Source organism: Cutaneotrichosporon oleaginosum (genome assembly GCF_008065305.1).
Source record: "Cutaneotrichosporon oleaginosum strain ATCC 20508 chromosome Unknown ATCC20508_contig02, whole genome shotgun sequence".
NCBI lineage: Eukaryota > Fungi > Basidiomycota > Tremellomycetes > Trichosporonales > Trichosporonaceae > Cutaneotrichosporon > Cutaneotrichosporon oleaginosum.
In genome coordinates this window covers 3,081,240-3,107,853 of record NW_027072171.1, presented here as the reverse complement: position 1 = coordinate 3,107,853, position 26,614 = coordinate 3,081,240, and the positions used below count along the sequence as shown (strand labels likewise).

At 59.9% G+C, this 26,614-nt stretch overlaps 9 protein-coding genes across 9 annotated transcripts; 3 read left to right on the top strand and 6 right to left on the bottom strand.

The window, feature by feature from the left end:
* Positions 1 to 513: 513 nt before the first annotated feature.
* COLE_02920 (uncharacterized protein) lies at positions 514 to 1,801 on the bottom strand (the record flags this gene model as incomplete). The annotated part of the gene is made up of 4 exons (XM_018423348.2): positions 514 to 848; positions 882 to 967; positions 1,080 to 1,279; positions 1,403 to 1,801. The coding sequence occupies 4 exons, from the start codon at positions 1,799 to 1,801 to the stop codon at positions 514 to 516; spliced, it is 1,020 nt and encodes a 339-aa protein (XP_018278401.1).
* Positions 1,802 to 2,401: 600 nt separating this feature from the next.
* On the top strand, positions 2,402 to 4,481 carry COLE_02919 (uncharacterized protein; the record flags this gene model as incomplete). Its single annotated transcript, XM_065626246.1, has 12 exons — positions 2,402 to 2,465; positions 2,510 to 2,637; positions 2,673 to 2,787; positions 2,921 to 2,967; positions 3,032 to 3,076; positions 3,120 to 3,133; positions 3,215 to 3,329; positions 3,361 to 3,525; positions 3,707 to 3,768; positions 3,808 to 3,923; positions 3,967 to 4,073; positions 4,146 to 4,481. 12 exons carry the CDS (start codon positions 2,402 to 2,404, stop codon positions 4,479 to 4,481), a joined length of 1,314 nt encoding a protein of 437 aa, XP_065482515.1.
* Positions 4,482 to 7,566: 3,085 nt separating this feature from the next.
* COLE_02918 (uncharacterized protein) lies at positions 7,567 to 8,610 on the top strand (the record flags this gene model as incomplete). The annotated part of the gene is made up of 1 exon (XM_018419270.2): positions 7,567 to 8,610. One exon carries the CDS (start codon positions 7,567 to 7,569, stop codon positions 8,608 to 8,610), a length of 1,044 nt encoding a protein of 347 aa, XP_018278399.1.
* Positions 8,611 to 8,870: 260 nt separating this feature from the next.
* COLE_02917 (uncharacterized protein) lies at positions 8,871 to 10,981 on the bottom strand (the record flags this gene model as incomplete). The annotated part of the gene is made up of 5 exons (XM_018419268.2): positions 8,871 to 9,755; positions 9,811 to 10,268; positions 10,303 to 10,561; positions 10,642 to 10,831; positions 10,872 to 10,981. 5 exons carry the CDS (start codon positions 10,979 to 10,981, stop codon positions 8,871 to 8,873), a joined length of 1,902 nt encoding a protein of 633 aa, XP_018278398.1.
* Positions 10,982 to 12,204: 1,223 nt separating this feature from the next.
* COLE_02916 (uncharacterized protein) lies at positions 12,205 to 15,214 on the bottom strand (the record flags this gene model as incomplete). The annotated part of the gene is made up of 7 exons (XM_018424811.1): positions 12,205 to 13,616; positions 13,665 to 13,977; positions 14,020 to 14,206; positions 14,255 to 14,712; positions 14,796 to 14,861; positions 14,907 to 15,011; positions 15,095 to 15,214. 7 exons carry the CDS (start codon positions 15,212 to 15,214, stop codon positions 12,205 to 12,207), a joined length of 2,661 nt encoding a protein of 886 aa, XP_018278397.1.
* Positions 15,215 to 17,742: 2,528 nt separating this feature from the next.
* COLE_02915 (uncharacterized protein) lies at positions 17,743 to 19,770 on the bottom strand (the record flags this gene model as incomplete). Its single annotated transcript, XM_018420393.1, has 2 exons — positions 17,743 to 18,857; positions 18,894 to 19,770. 2 exons carry the CDS (start codon positions 19,768 to 19,770, stop codon positions 17,743 to 17,745), a joined length of 1,992 nt encoding a protein of 663 aa, XP_018278396.1.
* Positions 19,771 to 21,207: 1,437 nt separating this feature from the next.
* COLE_02914 (uncharacterized protein) lies at positions 21,208 to 22,989 on the top strand (the record flags this gene model as incomplete). Its single annotated transcript, XM_018423347.2, has 5 exons — positions 21,208 to 21,375; positions 21,528 to 21,748; positions 22,007 to 22,114; positions 22,196 to 22,338; positions 22,421 to 22,989. The coding sequence occupies 5 exons, from the start codon at positions 21,208 to 21,210 to the stop codon at positions 22,987 to 22,989; spliced, it is 1,209 nt and encodes a 402-aa protein (XP_018278395.1).
* A 95-nt stretch (positions 22,990 to 23,084) lies between these two features.
* COLE_02913 (uncharacterized protein) lies at positions 23,085 to 24,809 on the bottom strand (the record flags this gene model as incomplete). The annotated part of the gene is made up of 1 exon (XM_018423346.2): positions 23,085 to 24,809. The coding sequence occupies one exon, from the start codon at positions 24,807 to 24,809 to the stop codon at positions 23,085 to 23,087; it is 1,725 nt and encodes a 574-aa protein (XP_018278394.1).
* A 464-nt stretch (positions 24,810 to 25,273) lies between these two features.
* Positions 25,274 to 26,461, bottom strand: COLE_02912 (uncharacterized protein; the record flags this gene model as incomplete). Its single annotated transcript, XM_018421397.1, has 6 exons — positions 25,274 to 25,443; positions 25,481 to 25,621; positions 25,732 to 25,944; positions 25,981 to 26,154; positions 26,185 to 26,289; positions 26,323 to 26,461. 6 exons carry the CDS (start codon positions 26,459 to 26,461, stop codon positions 25,274 to 25,276), a joined length of 942 nt encoding a protein of 313 aa, XP_018278393.1.
* Between the last annotated feature and the right edge of the window lie 153 nt (positions 26,462 to 26,614).

The window sequence follows — 26,614 nt, the reverse complement described above, 5'->3', positions numbered from 1 at the left end:
CAAAAAGATGGCATTGGAGTTCGGGCTTTGGCGGCCATTTCAACCCTTAGTATGAATACTCACTACCACCCGGGGGCCGTTCAACCGTCACCTGTGAGTACTCACAACCGGGATCGAACCTCAGCTCTAACTGGCACACTTCTCCGGCGAAATGTGTAGCTCACCCAGTTAGACAATGCAGAATATTGATGAGAAAGGGCAAACAAGCAATCATGTCCGACAATGTAGAGGCAGCCATCCAATAGCTGAGCACTCCGCACGGCCACTGTTCAACAGTGGGCCACCCTCACCACCATCGTCCTCCGCAGTCCAGGAGGCGTAGTGTTCACTGCACCAGCACCATCGAGCCCGAGTAATTGGGAGCATGCATTCGAATTTGTGCCACCTCATGCTTAGCTCCTAGACTCGCACACGTCCGGCTGTTGCACATCGGTTAGCTCGACATCGACCAGCTTCAGAGCCCGGCTGCCTCGTGCACTCAGTCACATTGCACTCATGACATAGAGCCTCTGTTCACTTGCCCGGCTGGCTGTACTCATAGAAGCCGCGCCCCGACTTGCGTCCATAATAGCCCGCGTCGACCATGCGCTTGAGCAGCGTCGCCGGGCGATACTTGGAATCGCTGGACTCGTTGTACAGCACGTTCTGAATGTTAAGGCATGTGTCGAGACCGATGAGATCGGCGAGGGTGAGTGGGCCCATTGGGTGGCCCATGCCAAGCTTGAATGTCGTATCGATGTCCTCCTTCGTGGCAACGCCACGCTCCAGAAGCATGATGGCCTCGTTGATCATGGGCATGAGGATGGCGTTTGAGATGAAGCCCGGGTTGTCAGATGAGACGGCAACGGCTGGATGTCAGCAGTCTCGGGAGGGGCACGTACTCTTGCCACAGGCCTCGCCGAATGCCTTGGCACGGCGGAGAGTCTCGCTCGTTGTCTGCGTGGCGGGGATGACTTCACAGAGCTTCCTGTGCGTTAGCAACAAGGAAACTGCCCAATCCTTGCAAACTCGGAAACATCATCAGACAGACTTGCTAGGCAGGGTGCTGCTTAACATCTGTCTACTTGGCTCACACTCACATCATGTTCACGGGGTTGAAGAAGTGGATACCAACAACACGTCCGCTCGACTCGCCGTTGTCATCGGCCTGTGAGGCGGCAGCAGCAAGGCGCGTGACCGAGATGGACGAGGTGTTGGTGCCAAGAATAGCGGGGGCAGGAAGGCGCGTCGCCAGGCGGTGCATCAGACCAAGCTTGAGGTCGGTGATCTCGGGAATGGCCTACAGTGAGTGCGTCATCACTTGGTGGGAAGTAGGTGCGTAGATAGGACGGAATATCAGAGGGAAGGCCACTGCTGCTGATGCACCAGCCCCACCTCTCGAGCTCCGAAACTTCCTACTCACCTCAATGACGATGTCCGTGTCGGCGTGCACGGGGTTACCCCCATTTGCATCAGTGCCGTCGCCCTGGACGGGAGTGATGCGGGCGCGCGCGGCGTCGACATCCTCCTGCGAGAAGCGGTTCTTGGCCACGTCGCGTGCGAAGATCTTGTCGAGGTTCTCCATAGCGCGTTTGAGGCCGTTGGAGGACGGGTCGTGCAGCCCAACGGGGAGCTTGGCAAAGAGGGCGGTCACGTAGGCGATGCCGAGACCCATCTGGCCGGCGCCAATGACCGCCGCACGAGACACCTGGTGAGACATGATGTGAGGGCGTGTGCGGGAATAACGGAGACGGAAACGCAGCAACGACAAGATGGGAGGCCCGTTGAAGACGTCGAATCTTGCCTCGGGCTGGCAGCACATCTCGGCTAAGTTCCGTCGACGTCATGTGGAGGTCGCGAAAGTTCCCATTAGCCATACCGGCGGCTTCCAATGCCGGCGACGGGGGGGCGGCATAAGCGGGGCTCAGCCGAAGGGAATGCGGCGAGGCGCGGAGACGCCTGACGCGAGACGGGGGTCTTGGCCAGCTATATGTAGATATTTGAAGACAGAAGCAAGGATAACATCTCAGCTCTTCCAACGTGTATCGAGCAATGTGTGTCGTGATATGAGGCGCAATTCGTAGCCAATCGCATACGTTACCATTCGCACGTGAATAGCTTTCCAAGCATTCCACGCCGACACAAGTTCAATGGGTCACTGGCGGCTAGCGGAGGGGCGAACGAGCGGAGGGGCGGAGGAGGACGGCGGACGGCGGACTGTGTCGTGGCCACCAGCGACTGAGGTATGAGGATCTGCTGCGTCTACCATCTGCCAGATTCTCTCACCGCACACGTCAACTTGACCTTCCTTTCGCATCCCGCGTCCCGCTACTCTTCATCATTCTACATCTCTTCTCCCATTCTTCAACCATAACGCCCATTTCTTCAACCAGAACGTATCTCAGCTCGAACACCCATACTCATGGATGTCTCCCATGATACGGCCCTTGCCATCATGCACACCACTCTGAACAGTACCTTATCGGGCGCGTACATTCTCACCGTGCCGTTCCGGCCTGCTGACAAACAGTCACCAAGCATGTGCATGTCACCCCCTCCGACCCTAGATTCGTTTGGTACATTCTTACCGCCGTTGCCCTTGTGCTCCTCGGAGGCATCTTTTCTGGCTTGACGCTTGGGCTCATGGGTCTCGACACGGTGAGTTCGACACTCCAATCTCAGCTGAAAGCCAGATCAACTTGCAGGTATTGAGTCAAGTGGGGACGCTCGAGGAGCAGGAACAGGCCCCCCGCGTCCTTAACCTCCTCAAGATAGGGCGGCATCTTGTTCTCGTCGTGCTTCTTCTTTGTGAGTTAGACGTGCGTTCGCGACGTCAGCGAGGGACCCAATTGGAGGAGGAGAGGATTAGAACCTAACTTGTTTGGTTCCTCTCCCGCCGCTCATGGTGGACGGTCTAATCTCGCTGCGACGCTAACCCCAGGCAACACACTCATCAACACGTCACTCCCCGTTTTTCTTGACAGCGTGGTGCGTTCGTGTCGTCTTTAACGGCAACCCCCTGTGGGACTCATCAGAGCATAACTCATGAAAGATTGGGGGTGGATGGATTGCAATCTTAGGTGCAACTGCACTCGAGGTAAGTGTCCGCGCCGCTGACATTAGGAAATGCTGACACGCAGCTCATCTTTGGCGAGTGAGTAGCGATCACAGGCTTGAAGCGTGAACTGACATTCCACTAGAGTCATTCCGCAGGGTGAGGACATTGTCCCGGTTCGGCGACTAACCCAGCCATTTGCAACAAATATGGACTCACCATCGGAGCGTCTTTTGCCCCCTTCGTCCGCGGACTCGTCTTCCTTCTATACCCAATCGCCAAGCCGATGGCCATGGTATGTTTTGGCGTTTCGTGGCTAACGCCAGATTCTCGATTGCCTATTTGGCAAGCACGACGAGGGCGTACGATACCGTAAGGCGGAACTCAAGGCTTTCGTCTCTCTCGGTGTCGAAGACAAACTTGCGGATGATGAGTTACTGCTCCTAGGTAACGTGCTCGAGTTTTCGGGAAAGACAGTGGGCACAATAATGGTGAGATCAGCTCGAAGCTCACAACTCTTCATTGTGCTGCTCGGCCTGCTAACGCGCTTGCGGGGCTCACACAGACACCACTCGGCGACACGTATTGTTTGTCATCCGACCGAGTCGTGGATGAGGCGCTAATAGAGGAGGTATGGCAGCCTGGCGGATTGTGACTCCGAGCTGACGCCAGATTTTGCGGAAAGGACACACTCGTATTCCTGTTTTTGAGGCAGCCCGACCGGGATTATTTATGTGAGCATGATCGCTGCGCACTGCGCAAACTGACTACAGTGGGGTCTTGCTTCTCCGGGCGCTCGTTGGGTATGACCTTGTTGAGAAAAGGACGGTGCGCTCCCTCACTACGCAGGCATTGCCGCAATGCCCACCCGATCTTTCCCTTGTGGAAGGTGAGCAGTGAAGGCCTCTCCATGAGCCAGGCTAACAAGACAGCCATGAACTATTTCCAGACCGGAGTGAGCCACATTCTGTTGATTTCGACACACCCCGGCGAGTCAAGGGGAGCACTGGGCATCGTGACCCTCGAAGACATTGTGGAGGTCAGTTGAGCCCACTAGACGCCATTGGCGAGAGGCCGGACCGCGTAGTAGAATGACCGCTGATCTCGCTAGGAACTGTTGGGCAGGGAGATTATTGTGCGTGATCCGCGCAATGGAGCCGAGTTGTGGTCGCAGGGTACTAATGCCAAGGACGAGACCGATCGCTTTGTCGACATGCAAAGCCGCATCCCCGTCATTCGCCCACGCTTCCCGATTGATCACTCTGGCGTTCGGCGTATCTTTGAGGGTCGATTCAATCGCAGACGCGCATTCGTGCTGGCATCATCAGTGCCTGCGGGGTACCATACCTCCGCAGTTGAGTTCAGCGAGACTGCGGCGACTACAAATACTTCTGGCCCCGTTCGTCCCGTTCCCCCTGTAGATCAATTCATCGATGTTATGTGTTAACATTCAGTGATTGAAGCCTCATGCGAGCCGAGTTGCGGGCGCCCGCAGGCTGCTCTTGCTTCCAGCGTCCCTTGTCTAAAACGGCACATCATGGCCGATTATCTGAGTGGCTGAGTGGCAGAAATGGCTACTTAGATATCGATCTTTGATATCGCTGAATCGCTGGAACACTCATTAGCGCTGCGTGATCGTCTTGCACGTGGGAGTTGCCAGTGGGTCGCCGAGCATACAGTCATGACGATCATCACGCACCGGCAGCTCGTGTATACGAATACGCGCTCATAGTGGGTTAGCGCACCGCACCGCAGCAGTAGCAGTAGGAAATCGGCCAGTGGCCAGTGGGGCGAGTGTGGCTCGTGGGGAAGGAAGGTGCTGACACCCGTGGTTGAATCACCCTGCCTTGTTAGCTTGAAAAGATGTTGATTACCCACTTGCCTCTCCACTCTTCCTCATCGCCCTCATCATCCCCTCCGAATCTTTCTCCTCACAACCGATATTGTCTCTCGCCTCGCAGTCTGTCTGTCGTCACCGTCTCCTCTCCTCTACCAGGCCCCCTCTTAGGCTTGTGAGACAAGTCACTCCCTTGTCACCGACCGTTGCCCTCTGTCAGTCCCCTTGCCAGCTCTCCTCTCGCGCCCTTTCCTCTCAGCTCACACTACTAGACATCTTGGCTAGCACCGAGTTTTGGCTGTATCTTTGTTTGCCACAGACCCCCGAGTGAGTCACTTTACCTCATTGACTCTTGCTTTGTGCTTTATTTACTTGTCCCCAATTCTTCAACGACCTTCCTTCTCACGCTTTCAGCAACCCCTTGCCTCACACGTCCCTCAAAGCTTGATATTCGCCTGGCGTTATCCCTACTTGGTCACGAACGGAATTCACAGTGAGTTGGCATCTCTGCCTCCTACTCCTCTTCCTATTGACTGAATTCTCACACTACATTAGATACAACTGATTTATGCCCAAGGCGCCCCGGTATCCAACGAAAAGGGCGCTCTATCAACCCGATCCCGCCTCCGGCTCAGTTTGTGCTAGCTTCCCTCAGCCTCAGCGGGATCCCGAGACTCTCGACGACTTGTCGGACGCACGTCGCGGGAGTGAGGCATCCATGCCTCATCAACCTCATCCTGAGCCATCGCAGGACCCCGTTACACTGTCACTGCTCCTTGATTTCCGGTCCTTGTCGACCGAAGCTACCCCTGCAACACGTCCCGGACAAGCTTGGGAAGCCGTCGGTGGTTCTACTGTCCCCTTCAACATTGGTAGCGCTATTTGCCGCCCGCGGCCGGAAGAATATGGAAGAAGTTGTCGTGGTGCTGACGAGCGCGGCGCTGGCTCAGTGAAGTGGCCCAAGACACAGCCGGTCCACTTTCTCGTCCCCCGCTTGTTCGAATCCCGTTCTAGCAACCCCCATGAGGCTTTTGCGCGCTACTCGCCTCATTATCGGAACGACGCGGCCAACGTTGCCAAGTGGCTCCCACCCTACGATGTTCTGAACATTTCGCCAACTGCTCTCGCGCCAACGCAGCCGGTAGGGCCCCCGAGCCACTTAGATGAACTCACTGCACGCGGCAAATCGACCGTTTTATCACTTTCGTCCCGGGTCGTCTCCGACTTGTCTGTGTCGGTTTCGAATGATCGCGCGCCTATGCCGCCCAAGGAAGAGTACCCAACCCACGTCACCTCGATTCACGAGTCCATGCTCGTCTCAGGTCTCTTCTCCGTCAACAAGGCCGAGTGTATCTCCGCGAGGAAGCGCGTTGAGGATCACATTGCTAATGTTTGCTCCACTGAAGGTGGTAGTTTGGACTGCATCAAGTTCGAGGCGAGTTGGGTCAATATCTGGTATCGGAGCCTTTCAAGGATTGGTGCCACGAAGTTTCGAATTCGACATGCGACCTCGAAATCAAAACGCCAGTGGGATAAGGATCTTGCGCGAGCCGCCAAGCGCAAGGCAGCACAACAGGGTCATGCGGTGATGGGGCCAGCCGTAACTTGCCGCTTGCGCAGGCCTCGTACCGCGCACCCCCGTTCTGCTTCTGACGAGCTCACTGAGCAGATGCGCCACGTTATCGTGGAGTTGGAGAACCTCCAGATTGAGTGCAGAGAGAACGGGGACTAGGGGAAGGATGTATGATTCTCGGGCTCATGGCGCTTGATTCATTATGTAGAGACCTCCACAACCATGCAAATCGTCACATGGTTCATGATCACCGTAGATTCTCCGAGGAGGGCTCGGGGCTTTGGTTTTGGCGGCCACTCGTCGATCGTCGACTGTCAGCTCGATCAACTCAGCTTGCGGATCTTGCGGAAACGCGTCAGCAAGACGAGATGGTCAGATTGGGACAGTGGGAATGGGGCAAGCGGCGAGTGGGGCGAGTGGGGCGAGTGGGGCGAGTAGTGACTGTGTAAGGCAAGGAAGGTGGTGACGTCCATGGATGAAAACGGTACATATATCTCTTTGCCTCATCTCTCTTGTTCTCAACATCATCTCCCAGCCTCTTGTTGGATTTTCTCTCTTTCTTGTACATTTCTCCTCACTAGCCCCTCTGTTCTGTCGCCTATACGCCTACCGCTCTACTCTCCTCAACTCACGTCGTGTACACTTTGGCCTTCTTGGCCCTCTCGTCGCATCTTTAATACCGACCTCTGAATCTCATCATCAACGTCGACCTCTCCGGTGAGCCCGCCTGCCATGTGCCCCTTGCCTCTCTGAACCTTTGCACGTCCTGTCCCCTGATTACACTATTAGACAAGGTATATACCCATCGGTCTTCGGAGTGCCTCGTTGGTACATGTACCAGCCCGCCTTCCTTGTCATCTTTTGCCCTTCGTGAGTCTGCCTCCCCCCGTTTTGCCTCCCTCACCCCCCCGCGCACTCCCCTTGCGCCAGTTCCCAATTCTCCAGGCATTCCAAGTCATTCGTTCTCACACTTTCAGCACGTCCTCATTCCATTTTCACATAGCCTGGTAGCTCGTTGGGACCTCGTCAATGTAAGTCGGTCCCTTTGCCTCCCAGCCCCTCTTCCAAACCTCGTCTTGACCGACCTTCCTTCTCACGCTTCCGGCCAGTCTAATGTCACAGATGCCCAAAGCTCCTCCTGGACCGGCAGAGTTTCGGCCGCCGTCGCGTTTACGACGCGTGCGCGGGTACGAGTCTTTAGCTGAGGTCACGCGCGCGACCCCACAGCCTTCCGTTCAACTCAACTCCACGCCCAACAGTGTTCCGCAAAACCCGATCCCGCTTCCCCGGCCGACAGTTCGATTCCGCCTGCAGCTGTCGCCCTCGGCCGGTGCACCGATGGCATCAGGCAGCGCTTCTGTTCGGAACTCGCAGCCTCCAACTTCTATCCTGCGCCACTCCCCAGCATCTGACGATGCGACATCGGACTCTGTCAACGGCCCCACCCTATCTGAGAGGGACGCCTTGTGGCCGGCAGCGGAGCCACAGATTGCCACCTTCACTCCGCATTTCGTCACACCCCTCACTCAGAAGTCGACTGCGTCTCAGACATTTCCCGCGACTGCTTTCATGGCGAGGCGTTCCAGAGCCTCTTTCGACCTCTCTTCCCTCTCCTCCAGGGCCTCTTCTGCCAATGACGCCATCGTCGGTTCCTCGTCACCTACCAGTTGCCTTTTTTCCTCTGTCTCGACGAGTCCTGCAGTGTCGCAGGCGGTGACGACAAGTGCGGTTCCACCATCGACCAGACCATCACTTCCTATACATGAAGCAAAGGTTCCCCACTACATGCTGCCGCCGGCAATCTCGTCCGTCAACGTCCAAGACCGTATGACAATGCGCGCGGAGGTGCTTCGGCACTTCAAGACGGTGTGTTCCGACAACGACGCCGAGTTCATCACGGCAGTTTGGGAGGGACACCGGGCCGTCGTTTACTATCGTCGAGAGTTACCGCTTTCATTCTCACGATTTCGCTTGTTTACGAAGTACAGCAAGCGTGACGCAAACAAGAGGTTTGTGCGCGCGCGGAAGCGTCAGACGGGGGCGGAAATGGGGCCGGCGCAAATACAAGGCGCGAGCTCTATTTGCCTTCGGTCTCAGATCGAGAACCTTAGGCGTCTCGTGGAGTATGTCAACGGGGAGAGCGCCACCGGGCATGAGGCAGTATAAAAACTCTCGGCGAGTTGTGTCCCATACAGTAGTAGTTCACCTGGTCATTCCTTAATATTCCCCACCGTGATCCTGATGACCCTCACCCCATGCAATCAATACCTTGTTAATGGTCACTGATGCGAACTAGTCCCAACCTTGCAGTCTCAGCCCCGCAGCTCATCGACATGGCGACTCGTCGACTTGCCAGCTCCATCAACTCGGCTTCTGGGCACGCTCCAGCAAGACACGATGCATGCAATGCGCCCGTCCCCTCACTTCTATGGGCTCTTGTCATCGACACCGAGTTTACTGAAGCCTTGCACAAGGTCGCCATCCTTGGGCAAGGGGCCTGACGCCGGTGCGGGCGACAGGAGCGCGCTGGGACTGATATAGCTGCCATTGTTTTTGCCCTCAGCACTGGACGGGTGCAGCGTGCTGGCTATGACGGGGGGCGAGAATGGCGCAAACGTGCTGAGTGGCGACCCGGGGTCTGGTGTGTGGCTCTGGTGCAAGCCGCTGGGCGGGATGGACAGGTCGCGCGCAGCGGGGCGCACAACGGGCCCGACAGGCGGCATGCCTGGGGCGCCGAACCCGCCGCGCTGCCCCTCGAACGCGGGCGGCCACGGCGCCGGCGCCGGCGCCGACGGCCCACGTCCAATCTCGAGCTGCGCGTACAGCCGCGACGGCGACAACGGCGCACTCACCGTCCCCGCCGCATTGGGGTTGTCGTACGCAGGCGCGCGCCGGCGCACTGGCGCCGGGAAGGAGGGCGACGCCGCCTCCCTGCCGCGCCGGTACTCGAAGGCCGGGTCGCCGCCGAGCCCCAGACCGCTCGGCGCGGGGCTGCCGAGGTTGGCGCCCTGCGCCGCGAGCCACATGTCCTGCGCGCTCGGCGCTTCCGGTGCTGCCGCCGGCCCGTTGTCGACTGCGCGCCCTCTCCGCGGCGCCTCGGGCCCGTTGCCGCTGAACGCGCGCTCGTACGGCTGCTGGCTCTGCGAGCGCTGCCATCCCTCACGGGCCCCTGCCCCGAAGTGAGCGCGGCCACCGGCGATCGTGCGTGGCGCAGGCGAGGCGGAGCGCGGTGCGCGCAGCAGCTCGTCCTCGCGCTCTCGACACAACTCGGCCAAAGCGAGGACCGCGCGGTCGTGCCGCTGCGTGAGGATCTGCGGTTAGCATTGGCGGAGGGGTAGAAGACCAAAGGGCAAGGAGCCCACTCACTCGCGTTGCACGCATAAACTCGCCGCGGATCGTGTACAGCCCATCCTTCGTGACGGTACGGGCGACATTGTACGTAATCTCAAAGGGGTCCTCAATACACAAGCGGTTGCGGTCACGCGCCATCTCGTTGAGGCCACCGACGTCGATGTCGTTGGTCCATCCTTTGCTCTCCTTCGTCAAGGGGCCGGCGCGCAGCGACAGCACCATGGTGTTGAACTGGAAGTCGTGGGAGAAGTAGCGGAAGAAGTCGATCAAGAGCTCGCCGACGCTCTCAAAGTTGACACTTGACCACTCCTGGCGCAGCATCTCGACGTCGTCAAAGAAGTAGACGTTGCGGCCCTCGAGCATCATCTCCTCCTCGGTGATGGGGCGGACGGGGGCGATGCGCTGCAGATTCGGCAACACTGGCGGCTGCTTGACGTGTACGAGGAAGTACAGGACCATGAGGGTGATTCCGTCTGGGGTCAGCAAAGTCGCCGGGAGGGAGCTCACAGGACGAAAGAGTCCCCCGATATGGCGAGTTGATGCGGCGGCGCTTGGCCCACACCTTGAGGAATAGGACAAGAGTGCGCACGCGCGCGGGGTCGATGGTCGCGTATGTCAACAGAAGACGCGTGTTCTCGATCGCTAGCCGGTTCTCGATACCGATGTCGCACGCGATGCCAAACGGCAAACCGGGCGACGCAGCGAGGTTAAGCTTGATGATCGGTATGCGCGCTTTGGGCAGCGGCTTGACGTCAAAGTTGGTCTCCTGTTGTCAGCAGGGCGAGGAGACCAGGGGAGAGGGGAAGCGTGGGAGGAGGTGCAGGTGAGAGAAGGGATGGGACGCACGCGTTCCAGCAAGTCGCCGATCATCTGGACGAAAAGGCTCGAGTCGAGGCCAGCCTCGGGGTCGTCGATAAGCACAACAAGGTCCATGTCCGAGTTACGCAGTCCGAAGGAGTTGCAGCTGCTCCCAAAGCTGAGGAGGCGCGCACTGGGCTCGATCGTCTTGATGAGCTTCTCGATGAGCGTGCGGACTCTGCCTGTTAGCGTGCGCCGAGGAGAGTGAGGAGACGCACTCTTCCTTGATCGTCAGCTCCTCCGACGTCGGCAGGAGGGGAAGGACGAAGGAGAAGAGCGACGTCGACAGATCGCTCAAGAAGCGACGGTGCAGCACGCCGGGATGCATGTTGACGGGAGGCCAGGGACAGGTGACTGCCTAGGGGTTAGCGATCTTGCGGGGTGAAAGAGAGATGGCGACCAAGGAGATAGGAAGACATAGCGAGGTGAAGATGCATGGACTGGACATGCTCGAGCAGGGAGCACGAAGGAGGACGTGAGAGGATTGGAGAGGCGAGCGACGATGACGAGGAGGAGGGAGAGAACGAGGAGGACGAGGGGTAGAGGGGCGAGGCGAAGATGGAGGGGAAGGATGAAGGAGAAGCAGCGCGCGTGACTGCTGCAGGACGAGGGCGCCTGCGTCTGCGTCCTTCCAGCTGCGCCAATGATGCACGCCGAGATGGGCACAAGCAGCCAGCACCGAGCGATGACTTACGAAAAGGGGAGCGCTGGGCAGGCGGGAGGGAGACGCGCGGAGAGCGCGATGAGACGCCGTTTCGAGACCTCGGGCGAGCGGCGTCGGGGCGGGCGAGGCTGAGGGGGGGAAGGAGGCGGCGGAGGGCGAAGGGAGGTAGGGCGGTAAGGCGGGGGTGGTAAAGGAGATTAAGAGAGTGTGGTTGCAGGTGTGGTTGATGTCGGAGCTCGGCGCAGCAGATGACTAGTCGTAGTCTGACAGACTTTGGACTTTGGACTTTGGGCTGGCGGACGACTTGGAAGCTTCGACGCCAAATACTCGCGCTGGGCCTGACGCGTGCGTTCACCGTGAGAGAGTTGCAGGTGGCACCAAATTTAGCCTTCAATTACTCGCCCCTAATAATCTGGGCTATATCCCTCGTGGCCTCGTGTTCCTCCTTTACCGCCCTCATCCCGTCCTGCAATCTTGTCATTACAAAACCCTGCAATTCCTCCAAACGCCCTCAATTTCAGGCCCTGCTGCCACGCGTCCACATTTGCGCGCTCTCGCACTCGCCATGCGCGCCTCCCAATAAGTGGCGGCCGAATTAGAGCAAGTGCAGCACCACAAGCTCACAAGCCGAGACCATATTGCAGCCTCGTGCGTTTTGTTTTTGCTCTCAAAGCGCCGATGCACGTTGTCCATACGCCTACAAAGTGTGTGTGCAAATTATTTGCTCGCCGGTCAATCGTGTGTGGAACGAGGAGGGAATGAAAGTGTCGTGCTCGTGATATGTGAAACATTGCGCCGCCCCACAGGAGGGAAGAGGGTGATATTGAGGTCGTCTAACGGTGCCGTAAGGCGATTCTAGGATGGATATGGATTGATGGTGGGTATAATTACGCTCTCGCTCGGTCAGAGCCGGCGAGCAGTGAGTCATGGAAGCCGCGCGCCGAGGATTCATTGCGGAGCTGGATCATGTAGATGACGCCAGTGTGCTGTCCCTGATCCGAGATCTCAACGGCGACACCGGTGCGGCCGACGCGCTCGACGCCGTCCGTGAGAACAATGGTGGAAATAAGAGTCGACGACTTGTCCGAGTCGACGACCAGCTGCTTGATATTGCGCTCCTTTTCGACATACAGCTTGAGCTTGCCGTGCCCAAGCGACTTCCACTGCCCGTGACCCTGCTGCAGGAAGATCTTGCACTTCATCTGCGCTGTGATTGACGTGGGCCCACGGATCCTCGGCGCCTCCTCCTGGGTTGGCGAAGGAGGTGGTGAGTCGGCGTCACGCGCGCCCAGACCAGGAGCCGGAGACTCGGACCGCAGGGCACCGAAGCGAAGGGAAGGCATGTCGGGGGGTCGGAGATCGTCCACCTCACTGAACGGCTCCGCAGAGCGTGCCCGCTGAGGCGGAGGAATGCCTGGGCTTGGGCGCCTGTCCATGGGCTGATTAGGATACGACTGGCGTTCAGGCGGGAAGTAGCCATTGTCCATGTTGAAACCTGCACCCTGATGCGGAAGAGGAGGGAGATCGTTGCGCATCGGACCGGGCCCGTAGGCTTGCCGGGCCATCTGAGGACTCGGCTGCCGCAACATCGCCGGGAACCCGGAGTGGACGCCGAGGCGCGCCGGAGAAGACTGCTGCGAGAAGTCGGAGTGCGTCGACGTGGTGGAGTGAACTGAGCGGCCGGAAACGTTGCGCTGGGCGAAGCGGTCGTGCATAACGGGCTCGGAGACCGGAGACATTGGCGAAGGCATGCCCTGCCCAATCATTGGCGATGGCATACCCTGCCCCACCATTGGAGACAGGGGCATTCCCGGGGGGCCAGGTGCGACGTTTGGAGACATTGGGCGAGAGTTGGACGGAGGTGCCTGCCGCAGACTCGTCTTGCGCGGAGGAAGAGGCGCACCTGCATTCCTCGGCTGCGGCATCGCCGAAGGAGGTTGGTTCCAGTTGGTCGTCTGCCCAGGCTCGAGCTGCAGCTTGCTCGGAGGAACAGGTACAGTTTGGCCAGGCTCAAGCTGCATGTTGCTCATGGGGACAGTGAGCGTTGGCACCTCAGGCATTTGCCCGGGCATAGGACTGGGGTAGCGAACAGAGCTCGCGGTTGAAGCGAGGGAGCGCGCAGGACCATCAATGGGGGACGGCATTGGCGAAGGCAACGGCGTCACGCGCTGAGCAGACGAGTACGTTGCAAACTCGATGCACTCGGAGACACTCTTCATAATGAGGTCTCGTTCGATTTCTGATTCGCCGTGAATAACAAAAGTCTCCTTGCGCATCACGGTGACAGCGACGACATTACCTGCAGGTCAGAGTGTGCCATGTCAAAAAATACAGCATCTCAACTCACTCTGCTCGCCCTCGACAATTGATAGGTGCTTGCCGGCAAGGGGCGGGTAAGCCAGCCACATTTCCGGCATGGGTGAACCCTCGCCCAGACGATCGGGCTGCTGAGCGGCAACGCGCTGGGCCATCGCCGCCTTCTCGCTGGCCTCCATGCGGTCGGTAATCAAGAAGAGGTCGGTGAGGATGAAGAGATGCGCTCTGCGATGCACAACCTGTTGCCGGGTGGACGATGGGGTGAAGTAGATAACGACGTCATGTGAGGAGCGGACCTGGCGCTGATAGGCAAGACCAGGCGGGTTCATGTGCAACTTGCATTTCTGTACGTCAGCATGAACAACCCTGCGGACATGTGGACGTACCCTCGGCTGCATGGTGAAGAGATCAATAGTTCGCTCGCAGTCAATGCGGAGCTCGAGATCTGAAATCGGAGGGACGGGCGCGGTCGGAACGACTTTTGGCGGCTGCCCGGGCGAATGTGTGATACTCGTGGCTGCTGACGTTTGAGAGTTGCGCGTGCTGTCCATGCGCGAGTTGAATGACGAAAGGCTGTTTCAGTTAACATGGACGAGCGCAAGTGTGTATGCGGAAACCTACACCGAGTGCGTCTCAACCGAGCTGTCGACGCCCGAGCTCGTCCGGCTCGTTGGATTCTTGTCGTTGGGCCAGCTGTTCTCCCTGCTTTGGTCTTCAGCGCCGGCCGAGGAAGGCGCATCTTCCTCTGACACGTCGCACTCCAGACGCGCCTCCACCTCGTCCACAAGCGCCTCGAGGCGCTTCACGCAGCTGTCCAACAGACGGTGATCGCTGCGCCCTTCGGTCGTGTTTTGCAGCAACCGCGAGTAGAGCTTTCGGTAATAGCGAAGGCGGTTATAAGGTAGCAGGAATAGCGCATCCAGCGACCATCGCTGCAGCGGCGGCGTAGGTGGGGACGACACCGAAACCTCGTCAAGGATCGGAGGGAGGAGGGGATTGGACGACACTGGGCTATAGTTGTCAAACCCGGTGAGGAAGATGGTGGCGTAGCGGCTGTATGACGGCTCGAGATCATCGATCTGCGGCGTTAGCGATCAGCAATCGAGGCGATGGAGAGGACGAATGTGTGCAGGGTGCTGACACCCGTATGATCACAACGCACCCATCGCATTAGCAAATCGCCAAGAGCCTTGGGGTCCGATGGGTTGGGTCCGATCTCCTTCAAGCGCTGCCTGTCAGTAGACGGTCTGCGAATGCGCTGGGGGTAACTCACGACGCCAAAGGCCCGGTTGGCACGGTACACGGCCTCGACGCAGCGAAAGGTGGCATCGAGCTTGGGCGGGGGCAGGTTACGTCGCGACCAAGCTGCGGCTACTCTCTGTTGTGTTAGCGAGCGAAACCAACAACACACGTGGGTGGAATGAGTTTAGGAAGAAGAGTGGTGTTGCACTGTCAACTTACCCGGATAACGAGAGTGAGCTGTTCAACGTAGACCTTTTCTGTGTCGAGGAGCTCGACGAAAGGGTTGCGCTTTGCAGACGAGTCCTCGCGGCGAACAGCAACGTTTAGAGGCTGGGTCATGAAGCCGTGAGTTGTGGGAGATGTGATGGACGCCGGGGAGGGTGCGGGAGGGAATGAGGTCGAGGTTGGGGTAGGGGTTGGGTTTGGCGACGACCAGGCTGATGAGGCTTGTGGTGGTTGGACGGCATTTACGGGACGGTGGTCTGAGCGCTGACGCTGGGGAGCACCGTGCTGTTGGAGATGCTGTGACTGTTGTGGATGAGGGGGGTGAGAGTGATGAGGAGGATGGTGCTGCTGAGGAAGGGCCGGATTTGGGAACGAGGTCACAATGTGTGGTGGCCTCGAAGGACCGGCTGAAGCGGGATGATAGCGCGCTGCCATGGCGGCTGCGTGCATGGGAGTTTTGTTGAGGTGCGAGGACGGAGTGGCGAAGGTAGAAGAGGTAAAGAGTGGAGGGGAATGAAAGTGAGTGAGAGAGTGTGATTGAAACAAGACTACAGATGAAAGGGAGGGAGGGAGGGAGGATGGATGGATGGAGGAGAGTAGAGGAAAGGTAGCGAGGTCGCTAGGAGGCTGAGGCTGAGCCGGCTGAGGAAGAGGAGGACGAGGACGAGGGACACAATGAGGGAGGGGATGAGGAGGAGCAAAGGGGGAGATGGAGACGGAGGAGGAGCACTCAGCTACCAGGATGCAATGGCGGCGACGACGACTATTGCGTGGGATGTGAGAGTGTTGGTCGGCGCGGCAGGGTAATCACAATCCTCTACAGGGGTTAATCCAAAAAGGTACTCCACCCAGCAGTCTTCAGCCCAATCTGGCCATCACCCCAGCCACGCCCGCCGTGCCGTGCCAGCCAAGCTGCCACTCCTCCACTGATGCGCGTCGCGTCTCACTTTTGATGCAATCCAATCCTATCCATGCAGGCAAGGAGCCAGGAGCATCTTTGTATCCTCCGACTATCTTTCTTAAACCTTGGCCACCCCACCTTGGCCCCCATGCACCATGCAACATGCATCAGGATGTCGACGCTCATGCCACTCACCCCACCCCATGCACCTCTCTGAAGCCCCTAAGGCCTCGTTCATGGCTTTGCATGGCTTCATGGCTTCGTGGCTGAGCATGGCTGACGCTCACTCCTCTTCCTCAGGACATGAACGCCACAACAGGGTAACAGCCAAGGGGCGACTCTCGATCCGTCTTGCCCGGATTCCGACCCCCTCTTCGTCTCCCTCTCGCCTCCCTCCCTCTGCTCCCCCTCCGCGTTCTCCCCGATCCAGGGGTTGCGGTACGCGGCAGGCGGCACGGCACGCCACACCATTCAGTCCAGCCTAGCCACCCAATGTGATCTGATCGACAGTGGTACATGTGCATCGCCAGAGCTCATTTGGGTTTTGACCTCTATGACGGCAGCACACACTGTACTCGGATAGCGAATTCGCGTCAACGGATCCGCGTTGTTGGGTGCCGCTGTTTCGGTCCCGATCATGTGGATGTCCGCCGACGGACGCTAACCCATGCCACCCATGCCCATGCCAAGCAAGGCGCGAAACCAAGGGGTAGCAGGCTGCAGGGGCCTCTGGCCTCTGGGCGCCGCACAGATCGCCCATCGCGCCCATCGCGCCCATCGCGCCCATCGCGCCCATCGCGCTCATCGCGAGGCAGCCAGGAGTGGGCCACCCATGCCAGCCAGGGAATGGACGTGTTAACGCAGGCGCATGGCGCAGACGTGGACGCGACGACACAGACGCGAAGGAGCAAGGCAACGACGCGACGCGCGATCGTTACGCGATAGTTCATCAAACTATGTACGGTATTGCCACAAGCGAGAAGGAGGCGGATATATATATATTACAGCTATCTTTAGACGTAGAAAGAGGATAATTTGATGATTTGTGAATGATGCAAGGACAGAATTAACACAAACTCTCTCTTCCCGATGCCCCCCCCCACAGTATTCCCCCTAAGGGCCCTAATGATCCTAAGCGCAGGCGCGCAGGTGTCCTTTGACGAGTGAAACGAAGAGGGACTAACTCTCTTTCGGAAATTAAGGATCTTCATCGCCCATCCCTCTCATCCGTCCCATCCGTTCCACCTCTTCCCTCCGATCTCTCTCTAACTCCCACCTTCCCTCCTATCCTCTCCCCGCCCATCACCCCTGCATGCTGCATGACCTGTATGACCTGGCCTGGTGCCTCTCGGGCGTCCCGGCGAACCGACCAGCGTAGGCAACCCCTCAATAGGCACGTACGCAGTTAGTAGGTAGACCTCTATTCCTCGACACCGGCATCTGAAATACTTCCGGCCATCGCGTCGTTCTGTTCACCTGCCCCACTTTAGATCTGTCTTCTCCTCATCTCATCATCTATTTATCTATTGATCTATTGCTCTATTGACCTGCATGACCAGCTGTCGCGCTGTCACCAGCTGTCAGTCTATCATCGACCACGACCTTGACCCGCTCGCTCAATCCCACTGCCCTTTTTGTTGACCCAAGCGATACATCCCATCCTACAACGTACTGCGTCTTCTTTCCCCCTTTTCTCCTTTTGTCTAACCTCTTCTTTTCTTACCTCTACTCTAACACTACGCTACAGCCTCGCCTGCGCAGGCGGACGCTGACCACCAGCCCACACCTCCTGACCCCACACCTCCTCCAGCAGTCCCTCCACCGAACGCACATACGTCAAGCGCATCTTCTGTACGCTGGGCGGCAGCTCGTGTGTGTCCTTCTCGTTCTGGCCCGGGAGCACCACGTGTGTGATGCCCGCTCGGTGTGCACCCAGCACCTTCTCCCGAATACCGCCCACCGCCGTGACAGCACCACGCAGCGTAATCTCGCCCGTGAACGCCATTGTCGGCGGCACAGTACGGCCAGTGAGCAACGACACAAAGGCCAGAATCATGGCCACGCCCGCGCTCGGTCCGTCCTTCTTCACCGCGCCCGAGGGAAGGTGAAGGTGGATGTCGACGTCCTTGAGCGGGTCTTCCAGGCCGAGGCTCGGCGCGTGCGCGCGCACCCATGCCAGCGCGAGCTCAGCACTCTCCCGGATAACGTCGCCAAGCTGGCCAGTCAGGTGGAGGCGACCCTTGCCGCCCGGCACCAGTGTGCTCTCCACAATGAGAATGCCGCCGTTGCCCGAGCCGCGGTACGCGAGTCCCGTGACAACACCCGGGCGCACCGACGCCTCGCGCACCTCGGCCTCGTACTTGGCCATACCGAGGATGCCCTCGAGGTCTTCGAGCTTGACCTCGGGGTCGTACTTGTCGCCGCCGTCCCGCGAGTTGGAGAATTGCACGGCCTTTGCGCGGCATAACTTGGCAATTTCGCGCTCAAGGGTACGCACGCCTGCCTCGCGCGTGTAGTCGCTAACGACACGCTCGAGGACTTCGTCCGCCGCCCGCACCTCCTCGAGCCCGTTCTCCTTGGTCTGCTTCGGTAGGAGGAAGCGGCGCGCGATCGCAAGCTTCTCGTCCGTCACGTAACCAGGGCACTCAATGACCTCGCAGCGGTCAAGGAGCGGTGGCGAGATCGTGTCGAGCGAGTTGGCCGTCGCAATGAATGTTACCTGGCTGAGGTCGATGGGCACGTCGCCAAGGTAGTGGTCGTGGAACGTCCAGTTCTGCGCTGGGTCAAGCGTCTCGAGAAGCGCGGCCGATGGGTCGCCGTGGTAGCTGGAGTGACCGACCTTGTCAAGCTCATCGACTGGGATCAGTTAATCATATAGCCTTCATCACTCACGCAGGATGACAGGGTTGGCGACGCCGACCTTGCGGAGGCCCTGGACGAAGAGACCAGGGAGGGCACCAACGTAAGTACGGCGGTGGCCGCGGATCTCAGCCTCGTCGCGCACGCCGCCGAGCGAGATTCGGTGGAATTTGCGGCCGAGAGACTGAGCAATGGAGCGCGCAATGCTGGTCTTGCCGACACCTGGTGGCCCGACGAGAAGCAAAATGGGAGCCTTGTCGCGGAAGACGTTGTCGGGCGGGGTGTCCTCGACCATGAACTTGAGTTCGGCGGGCGCGGTTGGCTCGGCCGCGGGCTTAGTCTTGGCCGCCACGGCCTTGGCGGCCTTCTCCGGGTCGTAGGGAACAATCTCCTTGGAAGTTGAGGGCGTCTGGGCGCCAGAGGCCAGCTGACCAGAGGTATCCTCGTCGCGCTTCTTCTGTTCGCGGGCCTGCTTCTCCTCCCAGAGATCACGCTTGAGCCGGTACACGGCGAGGTACTCGATGACGCGACGCTTGACCTCTTGCAGACCCTCATGGTCCTCGTCGAGCATCTTGCGGGCCGTGTCGAGCTCGAGACGCTTGCCCTCGGTCACACGGTGCCACGGCAGCGCAAGCAGCCACTCGCAGTACGTCTTACCGACGCTGTACTCAGCCGCCTGGGCGGGGATCTTTGCGAGACGGGTGAGCTCGCGGTTGAGCGCCTCTGAGGCGGCGGCGCTCAACTCGTCCTTGCGCTTCTGGGCGAGGGCCTCGAGCGGGCGCAGGTCCTCGGGCAGCTGACTCTTGGGTGGCGCAATGTGCTGCGCGGGGCGGCGCTGAAGCTGCTTCGAAGCTGGGGCAGACGTTTCCTCAGGAGGCGCAATACCCCTGCTAGACAGCAGGTCGAGCATGCACTCGCGGACGCGGAGGCAGCGGTCGTCAATGTTGGGCGTGGCGAGAAGCTCGACTCTAATGTCCCAGGAGAAGCGGAGGGTAGATGCGAGGAGGTCGGCCTGGACGCCTACAGGAAGGGTGGCGAGCTTGCCGTGCAGCTCCTGGGGCAAGAGCTTCATGGCTGCGGGCATGAGGTCAACGGGAGGCGAGGGGGTAGGCACAGGCATGGCATACGCCGTCACCGTGAGCGGCAGCGGAGGAAGAATGGAGAGGACTGGAGGCAGCGCGCGGGGCAGATGGATCCGGGCCTACTGTTAGCCGAGGCGGTGTTGACACTTACCAAGCCTTCAAGAACGCATGTCCAGCCGTCGTCCTGGTCCTTGGCGTTGGCGCGGTATATGCGTCTGATGCGGGCCGCACACGCCCACCGGCCGACGCGACGGTCGCCGTCGCCAACGGGGATGGCGGCGACGAAGCGGTCGCGCGAGTCAAGCTTGTTGACGTCGGCCTGCTCCGAGAGGGTGGAGAGAATGTGGCCTACGACATCGGTGGGCAGCGTGACGGTGACCTGGAGAAAGGGGTAGAGGACGTGCGGGGCGGGGAGGGGGAAGAGGGCGAGTGTCGGCGGTAGGTAGGTCTGCTTGGACATGGCGAGGGGGTGGGCGGTGGGAGTGATGGCGATGGTGATGGCGTCGACGAGATATAGTGGCGCGTGCGCCCGCTGGTGGAGTCAGGCGCGAGGTCATGACCGGTTGACCGTGGGATTGGAGCCGAAGATGGGCGTGGCCGGCCGTGCAGTGAGGACGGACAATAAGCGGAAACACCCTGACACGCGCCATGAACCGGCTTGGTGGGCCCCTTTTACACCCGGCCTCGAACTCACCGTAGCCCTAGAAAGCTCTAGACAATGGCGTCATGCTCGGCACGTGGGCCCACACTGCGGGGCCTAACTCGCGTGAGCCCTCGAGATTTGATCCCGCTGGAGGAGATTGTCACTTCTCCGTCCTCGTGGCACTCGGTGGAGGTGGTTGAGAAGCTTACGCGAGACAAATTAGTCGTCCACTCCACAACGTCGTTATCCGCCGCCCTTATCCGTGAAAATAATGAGACGACCCTGGGAATCTGGTGCCGACCGGCCGAGACGCGGGTCGGTCACCAAGGTCATAGATGAGATCATTTTCCTCCTCTCCGCCTCCGGCTCCCCTCGGCCCACCTCTGGGGCTTGGCGGCCTTCTCTTCTGCAGCACATGCAGTTACGGGCCTCGGCTCGCTTCAGATCAGACCTCATCACAAGTCCTGTCTCCAGGGCCCACCACGCCGATCTTGCCCGCCGGGCACGCACTCGGTGGCCGAGTCACCCTCCGGGCCCCGTATGCACTTGCTCTCTTTTGCTTTTGCGTTTGCTTTTGCTTTTGCTTCGCCTCATTTCCTGACTGTATCCCTACACCTGTATCATGGGCCTTTTCTCGCGATCATCGGCGTCGTCGTCGAGCGCCACGCTCGACAAGGACATTGGGCCGCCCACAAAAGACATCTACCTGACCCCACGCAAGGGCATCACCGTGACCAAGAAGTGGAACTATGACGAGGAGCAGCTGCGCAAGATCGAGGAGCTGAAGGAGGTGAGCAGCGACAGGCGAGAGCGAGCTGGCGAGCTAGCGGGTGGGCACGCAGAAAGGCGAGCGAGTTGGCGAGTGTAGACGATATGCGTCAAGCGATGCGCGACGCAGTGTTTCTTCGGCATGGCCCGCCGGAGACATCCCGCTGACACCAGTACACGGCCACGCTGCTGCTGCCGGAATCCGACCCGTACCACGTATGGGAGAAACGGTTCCTCGAGGACGTGGGGACGCACGCGCGCTTCATGCGCGCGGCCAAGTGGAACGTCGAGCACGGCAAGAAGCGCATCAAGGCGACGATGGAATGGCGCCGCGAGTTCCGCCCCGAGCTGATCGAGCCGGAAGACGTCGCGATCGAGGCTGAGACGGGCAAGATGTGAGTCCTGCGAGTCGCGAGCTGCGGGCTACGGGCTACGGGCTACGGCAGCGAGCGTAGCGAGCGCGCCGCGGCGCCCGGGCAGGCTTGGCTAGCCAGCAGCGCCAACCCGCCAGCGTCCGTGCTCTGCTTGGAAGCTTGGATCGTCCGTGCGCTTCTTGGCTCGCTGCCCACTCCTCTCACCCCGCACCCGCACACATGTGTCAGCGGGCGTCGATGAGATCAGCGCCGGAAGTGCCAGAAGTCAGCTGACGCCAGCGTCATCTCGGGCTTTGACAAGGATGCGCGCCCCATCGTGTACATGCGCCCCCGGCACGAGAACACCGAGACGTCTCCGCGCCAGATTAGGCATCTTATTTATGTGCTGTGAGTGATGGCCGACGGGCTCGCGCCGAACAGGCGATGGCCACGCCGCTTGCCCGGCTTCCTGACCTCCGCTGACTCCAGCGAACGCGCGATCGATATCTGCCCTGAGGGGCAGGAGCAGGTCTGCATCGTTGTGGACTACAAGCAGGCGACGAGCAACAACACGCCGTCTGTCAGCACGGGTCTGCAGGCCCTCAACATCCTGCAGCACCACTACGTTGAGCGTGAGTATTTGTAAGAGTGGCCGCGTGAGAATCGCGCTCGTTCCCCTCCTCTGCATGCCGTTGGGACTCTGCTGACTTTCAGGCCTTGGCCGCGGCCTCGTCGTCAACATGCCGTGGTGGATCAACGCCTTCTTCTCCGCCATCCAGCCCTTCATGGACCCGATCACGCGCGACAAGATCCGCTTCAACCCCAAGCTGCTCGAGCTCATCGACGCCGACCAGCTCGACCGCGAGTACGGTGGCGCCTACAACTACACGTTCGACAAGGACGTCTACTGGCCTGCGGTGACCAACTTCTGCTGCCTCGCGGCAGACGGCACGCGCGTCGACCGCGCGGGCCGCAAGTTCGTGCCGGCCAGCGGGAACGGGATTGCTTGGGCGCTCGCGCAGCACGAGAAGGGCGAGAGTGAGAAGGTCGGGCAGACGGAGAAGGAGGCGAACGGGAATGGGAACGGGTTCGCGCATGACGCGCACAAGCCTGTCGACGTCGCTGTCTTGCCTCCCGCACCTGCGCCTGCTAACCAGCCTGAACTGCCCCTTCCCCCTTCCGCCGCCGCCGCCGCCGCGGCACCCGCGACATCCGCCGACGCCGACACCGTTGCCAACGATCTCGCAAAGACGACCCTCGCGTCTCCCGAGTCCAAGATCTAGATAGACCATACACATGCACATGCCCATGCACACTGTATATTCCTCGTATACAAGCAACAATACATCGACATGGTACACATTATGATATTCGCCCGCTAATGCTTCAACCGTTGCTGGATCTCCTTGTTCTGCGCGATCCACTCGCCGAGCTTCCACTGGCACGTGACGTCTGCGGCGGTGGCGCGCTTCTCGTGCTGGAAGTCATACTCGTTGCGTACGAGCTGGTTCCACGCGTCCCAGCGCAGCGTGAGGCGCTCGTGGCTCTCGAGGCTGTCGAACTCGGCGCGCGTCACATGACGCGTATCCACGGGCCGCCGGGCCAACTTGCTCAAGCGCGCCGCCATGCCGAGGGGCGTCGCCTGGTCGCTGATCGCATGCATGTCGTTGCCGACCCACTTCTTCGGGTTGCGCAGTGCGGCGAGCACGTACTCGCCCGTCTGCTCGATCGCGAAGAACGGCACGCTGCAGTCGTCCGGCACGGGGAAGTTGAGGACGAGACCCGTGTCCGACTCCTCGAGCCACTCGATGAGGCGCGAGAACGGCACGCTCGTGTGCAGCACCGTGTGGGGCACGCCGAGGCGGCGCAGGTCTTCGGGCGTGGACGAGTTCACGACCTCCTTCTTGCCCAGGCTGTTCTCGATGATCTCGTGTCCGCACGCGTTGACGCGGAAGACGAGGTGCCCGACCTTGGCGCGCGCACAGGCGTGCGCCGCCTTCGAGAGCTGGCAGCGGTCGGCGCGGCGCGCAATTTCCGTGCGCGCAGGCTCGGACTGGTGCTGCAAGATGCTGTGGAGCGTGATGACGTTGGAGGAGAGATAGACTGCTGCGGCGCCCTTCAGCTCGGCTTGGTACGACGCCGGGTTGTCCATGTCGACTTGGACGACGCGCGCACCAGCCTTCCTCAGTTCGGCCGGCGCCGGGCTGTCCAACTCGTCCACCGTCAGCGCGGTCAGGATGTAACCCTGCGCCTTGAGAAGGGCGCGGCAGACGACGAGTCCCGTCTCCGTCTCGGCACCGAACACGACACACTTGACAGGCTCTGGCGCGCTCGCCTCAGCGATGCGGCTGGGATCTAAGGCTCCGAGGACCTGGTCAAAGTCGAACAGCTTTGCGCGCCACCCTGTCTTCTTCGACGTGCTCGCTTGCCGGGGTTTCGGTGAGGGCTTCGGGACCGAAATGCCGGCAGCTGCAAAGTCGCCCCCTGCGAGTGCCTCAGCGATGCAGGAGTTGTTAGCCAGGAGGAAGTTAATGTCCGTGATGTCCGCGCTGGCGGATGTCTTCCCCTTGCTTAGCTTGGGCGACGACGGGGTGCTCTTCGCTGCTACCGTCGTGCCGGGGTTTGGTGGCTTGGGCGCGGGAGCCGCTGCAGGTTTCGGTGGCGCAGTGGAGCGTGGAGCCGGACCAGTTGAGACAGAGCGCCCAACGCGCGGGCGGGTCGGCAGGCTCGAGCCGAGGAAGCTGCGCGGTGGCTCATTCATGAGCGCTGTCGTGTCCATGCTGCCGACCATGAATGGTGTGTGCGTGGGCGAGGAGCTGAGCAGAGCATGAGTATTGGCACGCGGCCGGCGCGCAGGGATGCCGATAGGTGCGGGGAGGCCTCTCCCGCCCGCACCTTTCGGCGATGACGGCGGAGACGGACCCGCTGTTGACGGTCGTGATGGGGGGCGGAAGGGTTGAGGACTCGAAGGCGTTGTTGGGCCATCGGAGGGAGAGGAGGGAGAGGATGACAATGGGGCGGAGGAGGGGCGCTCGGCTGGTGGCGTGGGCTGGACCAGTGGAGTGCCAATCGCGATGGGCGGGAGCACGGAGGCTGCGTTCATGTTATTCGAGCATGAAAGAGCGATGGCGAGAAGTAAGGTGAGATGGAAAGAAATGAGATGAGAAGCGTGTTCGGTGAGGGCCTCGGTGGAGACAAGAGTGGGTCCGTCGATCCTTGCTCATGAGATTATCGAATCCCCCTTTAGCCGGGCCGGATCGCTCACTCTGATAGCCGCCAAGCCAAACCTTTTTGGCAGCAAGCATGCGTCGCTCTCGATAATTCTGCATCGCTCCTTGGACGCCTCCCCGCTCTCCCCTGCGCCTCCCCCGCGTACCGCTAAGACACAGAGGAGATAGAGTAATCATCCCCATCCCGGCCACCCCGTGGAGCCGCGCTTCGATCGGTGACATGGCTCCGGCCGGCCCATGCACACCGCACGAATGCCGAAATGCGCAGGTTCTGTCCAGCTGCCATGCAGCCTGGTGCATTCCGTATGCATATGTTTCATGTCTGGATCTACTGCTCCTATGCCTGGTTCTTCGAATACTCCGTCGAGAGTCCAAACTTCTCGATTGCCGCCTTGTCCGTGCTCGCCCACGCCATGAAGTCCTGCGTCTCCGGAACGATCTTGAGGCTCTTCGCGGGATCGCGCTTCATGTGTCCGTCGACGAAGGCGCGGTAGTTGAGCCACAGTTCTGAATTGTTAGGCACGTTCCGTCGATTGTTTCTTACCCTTGTCCATCTTGCCCTCCAGAGCCAGGAAGTCGTCCTTGGACACGCCCATAGTGCGGTACTTGCGCCCCGAGAGCTCGGAGAGCACGCGAGCGATCTTGGACACACGCACATTCTCGCCACAAGCGTACATGTCCTTGCCTGCGGTCAGCGGGGACGAGGAGCAAGAGGAGACGAGACATGGTCTCGAGATCCCGAAGAAGATACGGCGAGATGATGACAGGAGAAGGGGAGTAGACAGCGCCACTCACCAGTCCACTCTTCTGGGTTCGCGAATGCGACGCGCGCGAACCATCCAATCTGATTGGGGTTGAAGCCGGGAATCTGGGTATCATCGGGGAGGGGAAGCTGGAGGACGGTCTCGTCGCCCTTCTCCTCAAGCTTTGCGCTGTTGAGATTGGTGAAGTAGTACGAAGTGTAGAGGAACGTGGCTGGCACTCCCTGCTCCTTGATGTACTTGGTGACTAACTAGGTCAGTGCTGCCTGAGCAGGATACTCACCCTCAGCCTTGGCGTCAAAGTGTGGAATGGGGAGCGTCGGAGCATAGCTTTCCAGCGCCGAGTGCACAATCAGCTTGACGCCAGCAGCTTTGCATGCGTCCACAGCAGCCTTGGACTGGGCGATCTCAGTGTCGCGTGCCTCCTCCGCGTTGTTACCTTTGTACGCGGCCCAGACTGAATCAGCTTGGTCCGTTGATGACTCACAGTTGACATTGAGGAAAACTCCGTCCGCGTCCTTGAGGGCATCGGCGTACGACTGCGCGTCCTCCAGGTCGCCCTTGACGAGCTGTACGCCCAGCTTGTCCAGTTCTGCCGTCAGCTTAATCACCATTATCAACGCACCCTGGCTGGACCTCGAGGCGGGGTTGCGTGTGACTCCCCAGACCTTGAACTTGGTGTGCGTGTCGGTGAGAAGCGCGCGCGCAACGGACGAGCCTTGCACGCCGGTGACTCCAAAGATAACAATCTTCTTAGCAGACATGATGAGTAGTGGGGGACAGAGACGAGGCTTCCCGCGTCTTATAACCCCACTGGTGTACGGCAGATCACAAAAGATCCACCTCCACCTCCACCTCGGCTTGTCATAGTGACGTCAACCCGGGGCGGGGCACGCGTCCGCCCTTGCTCTCGTCTT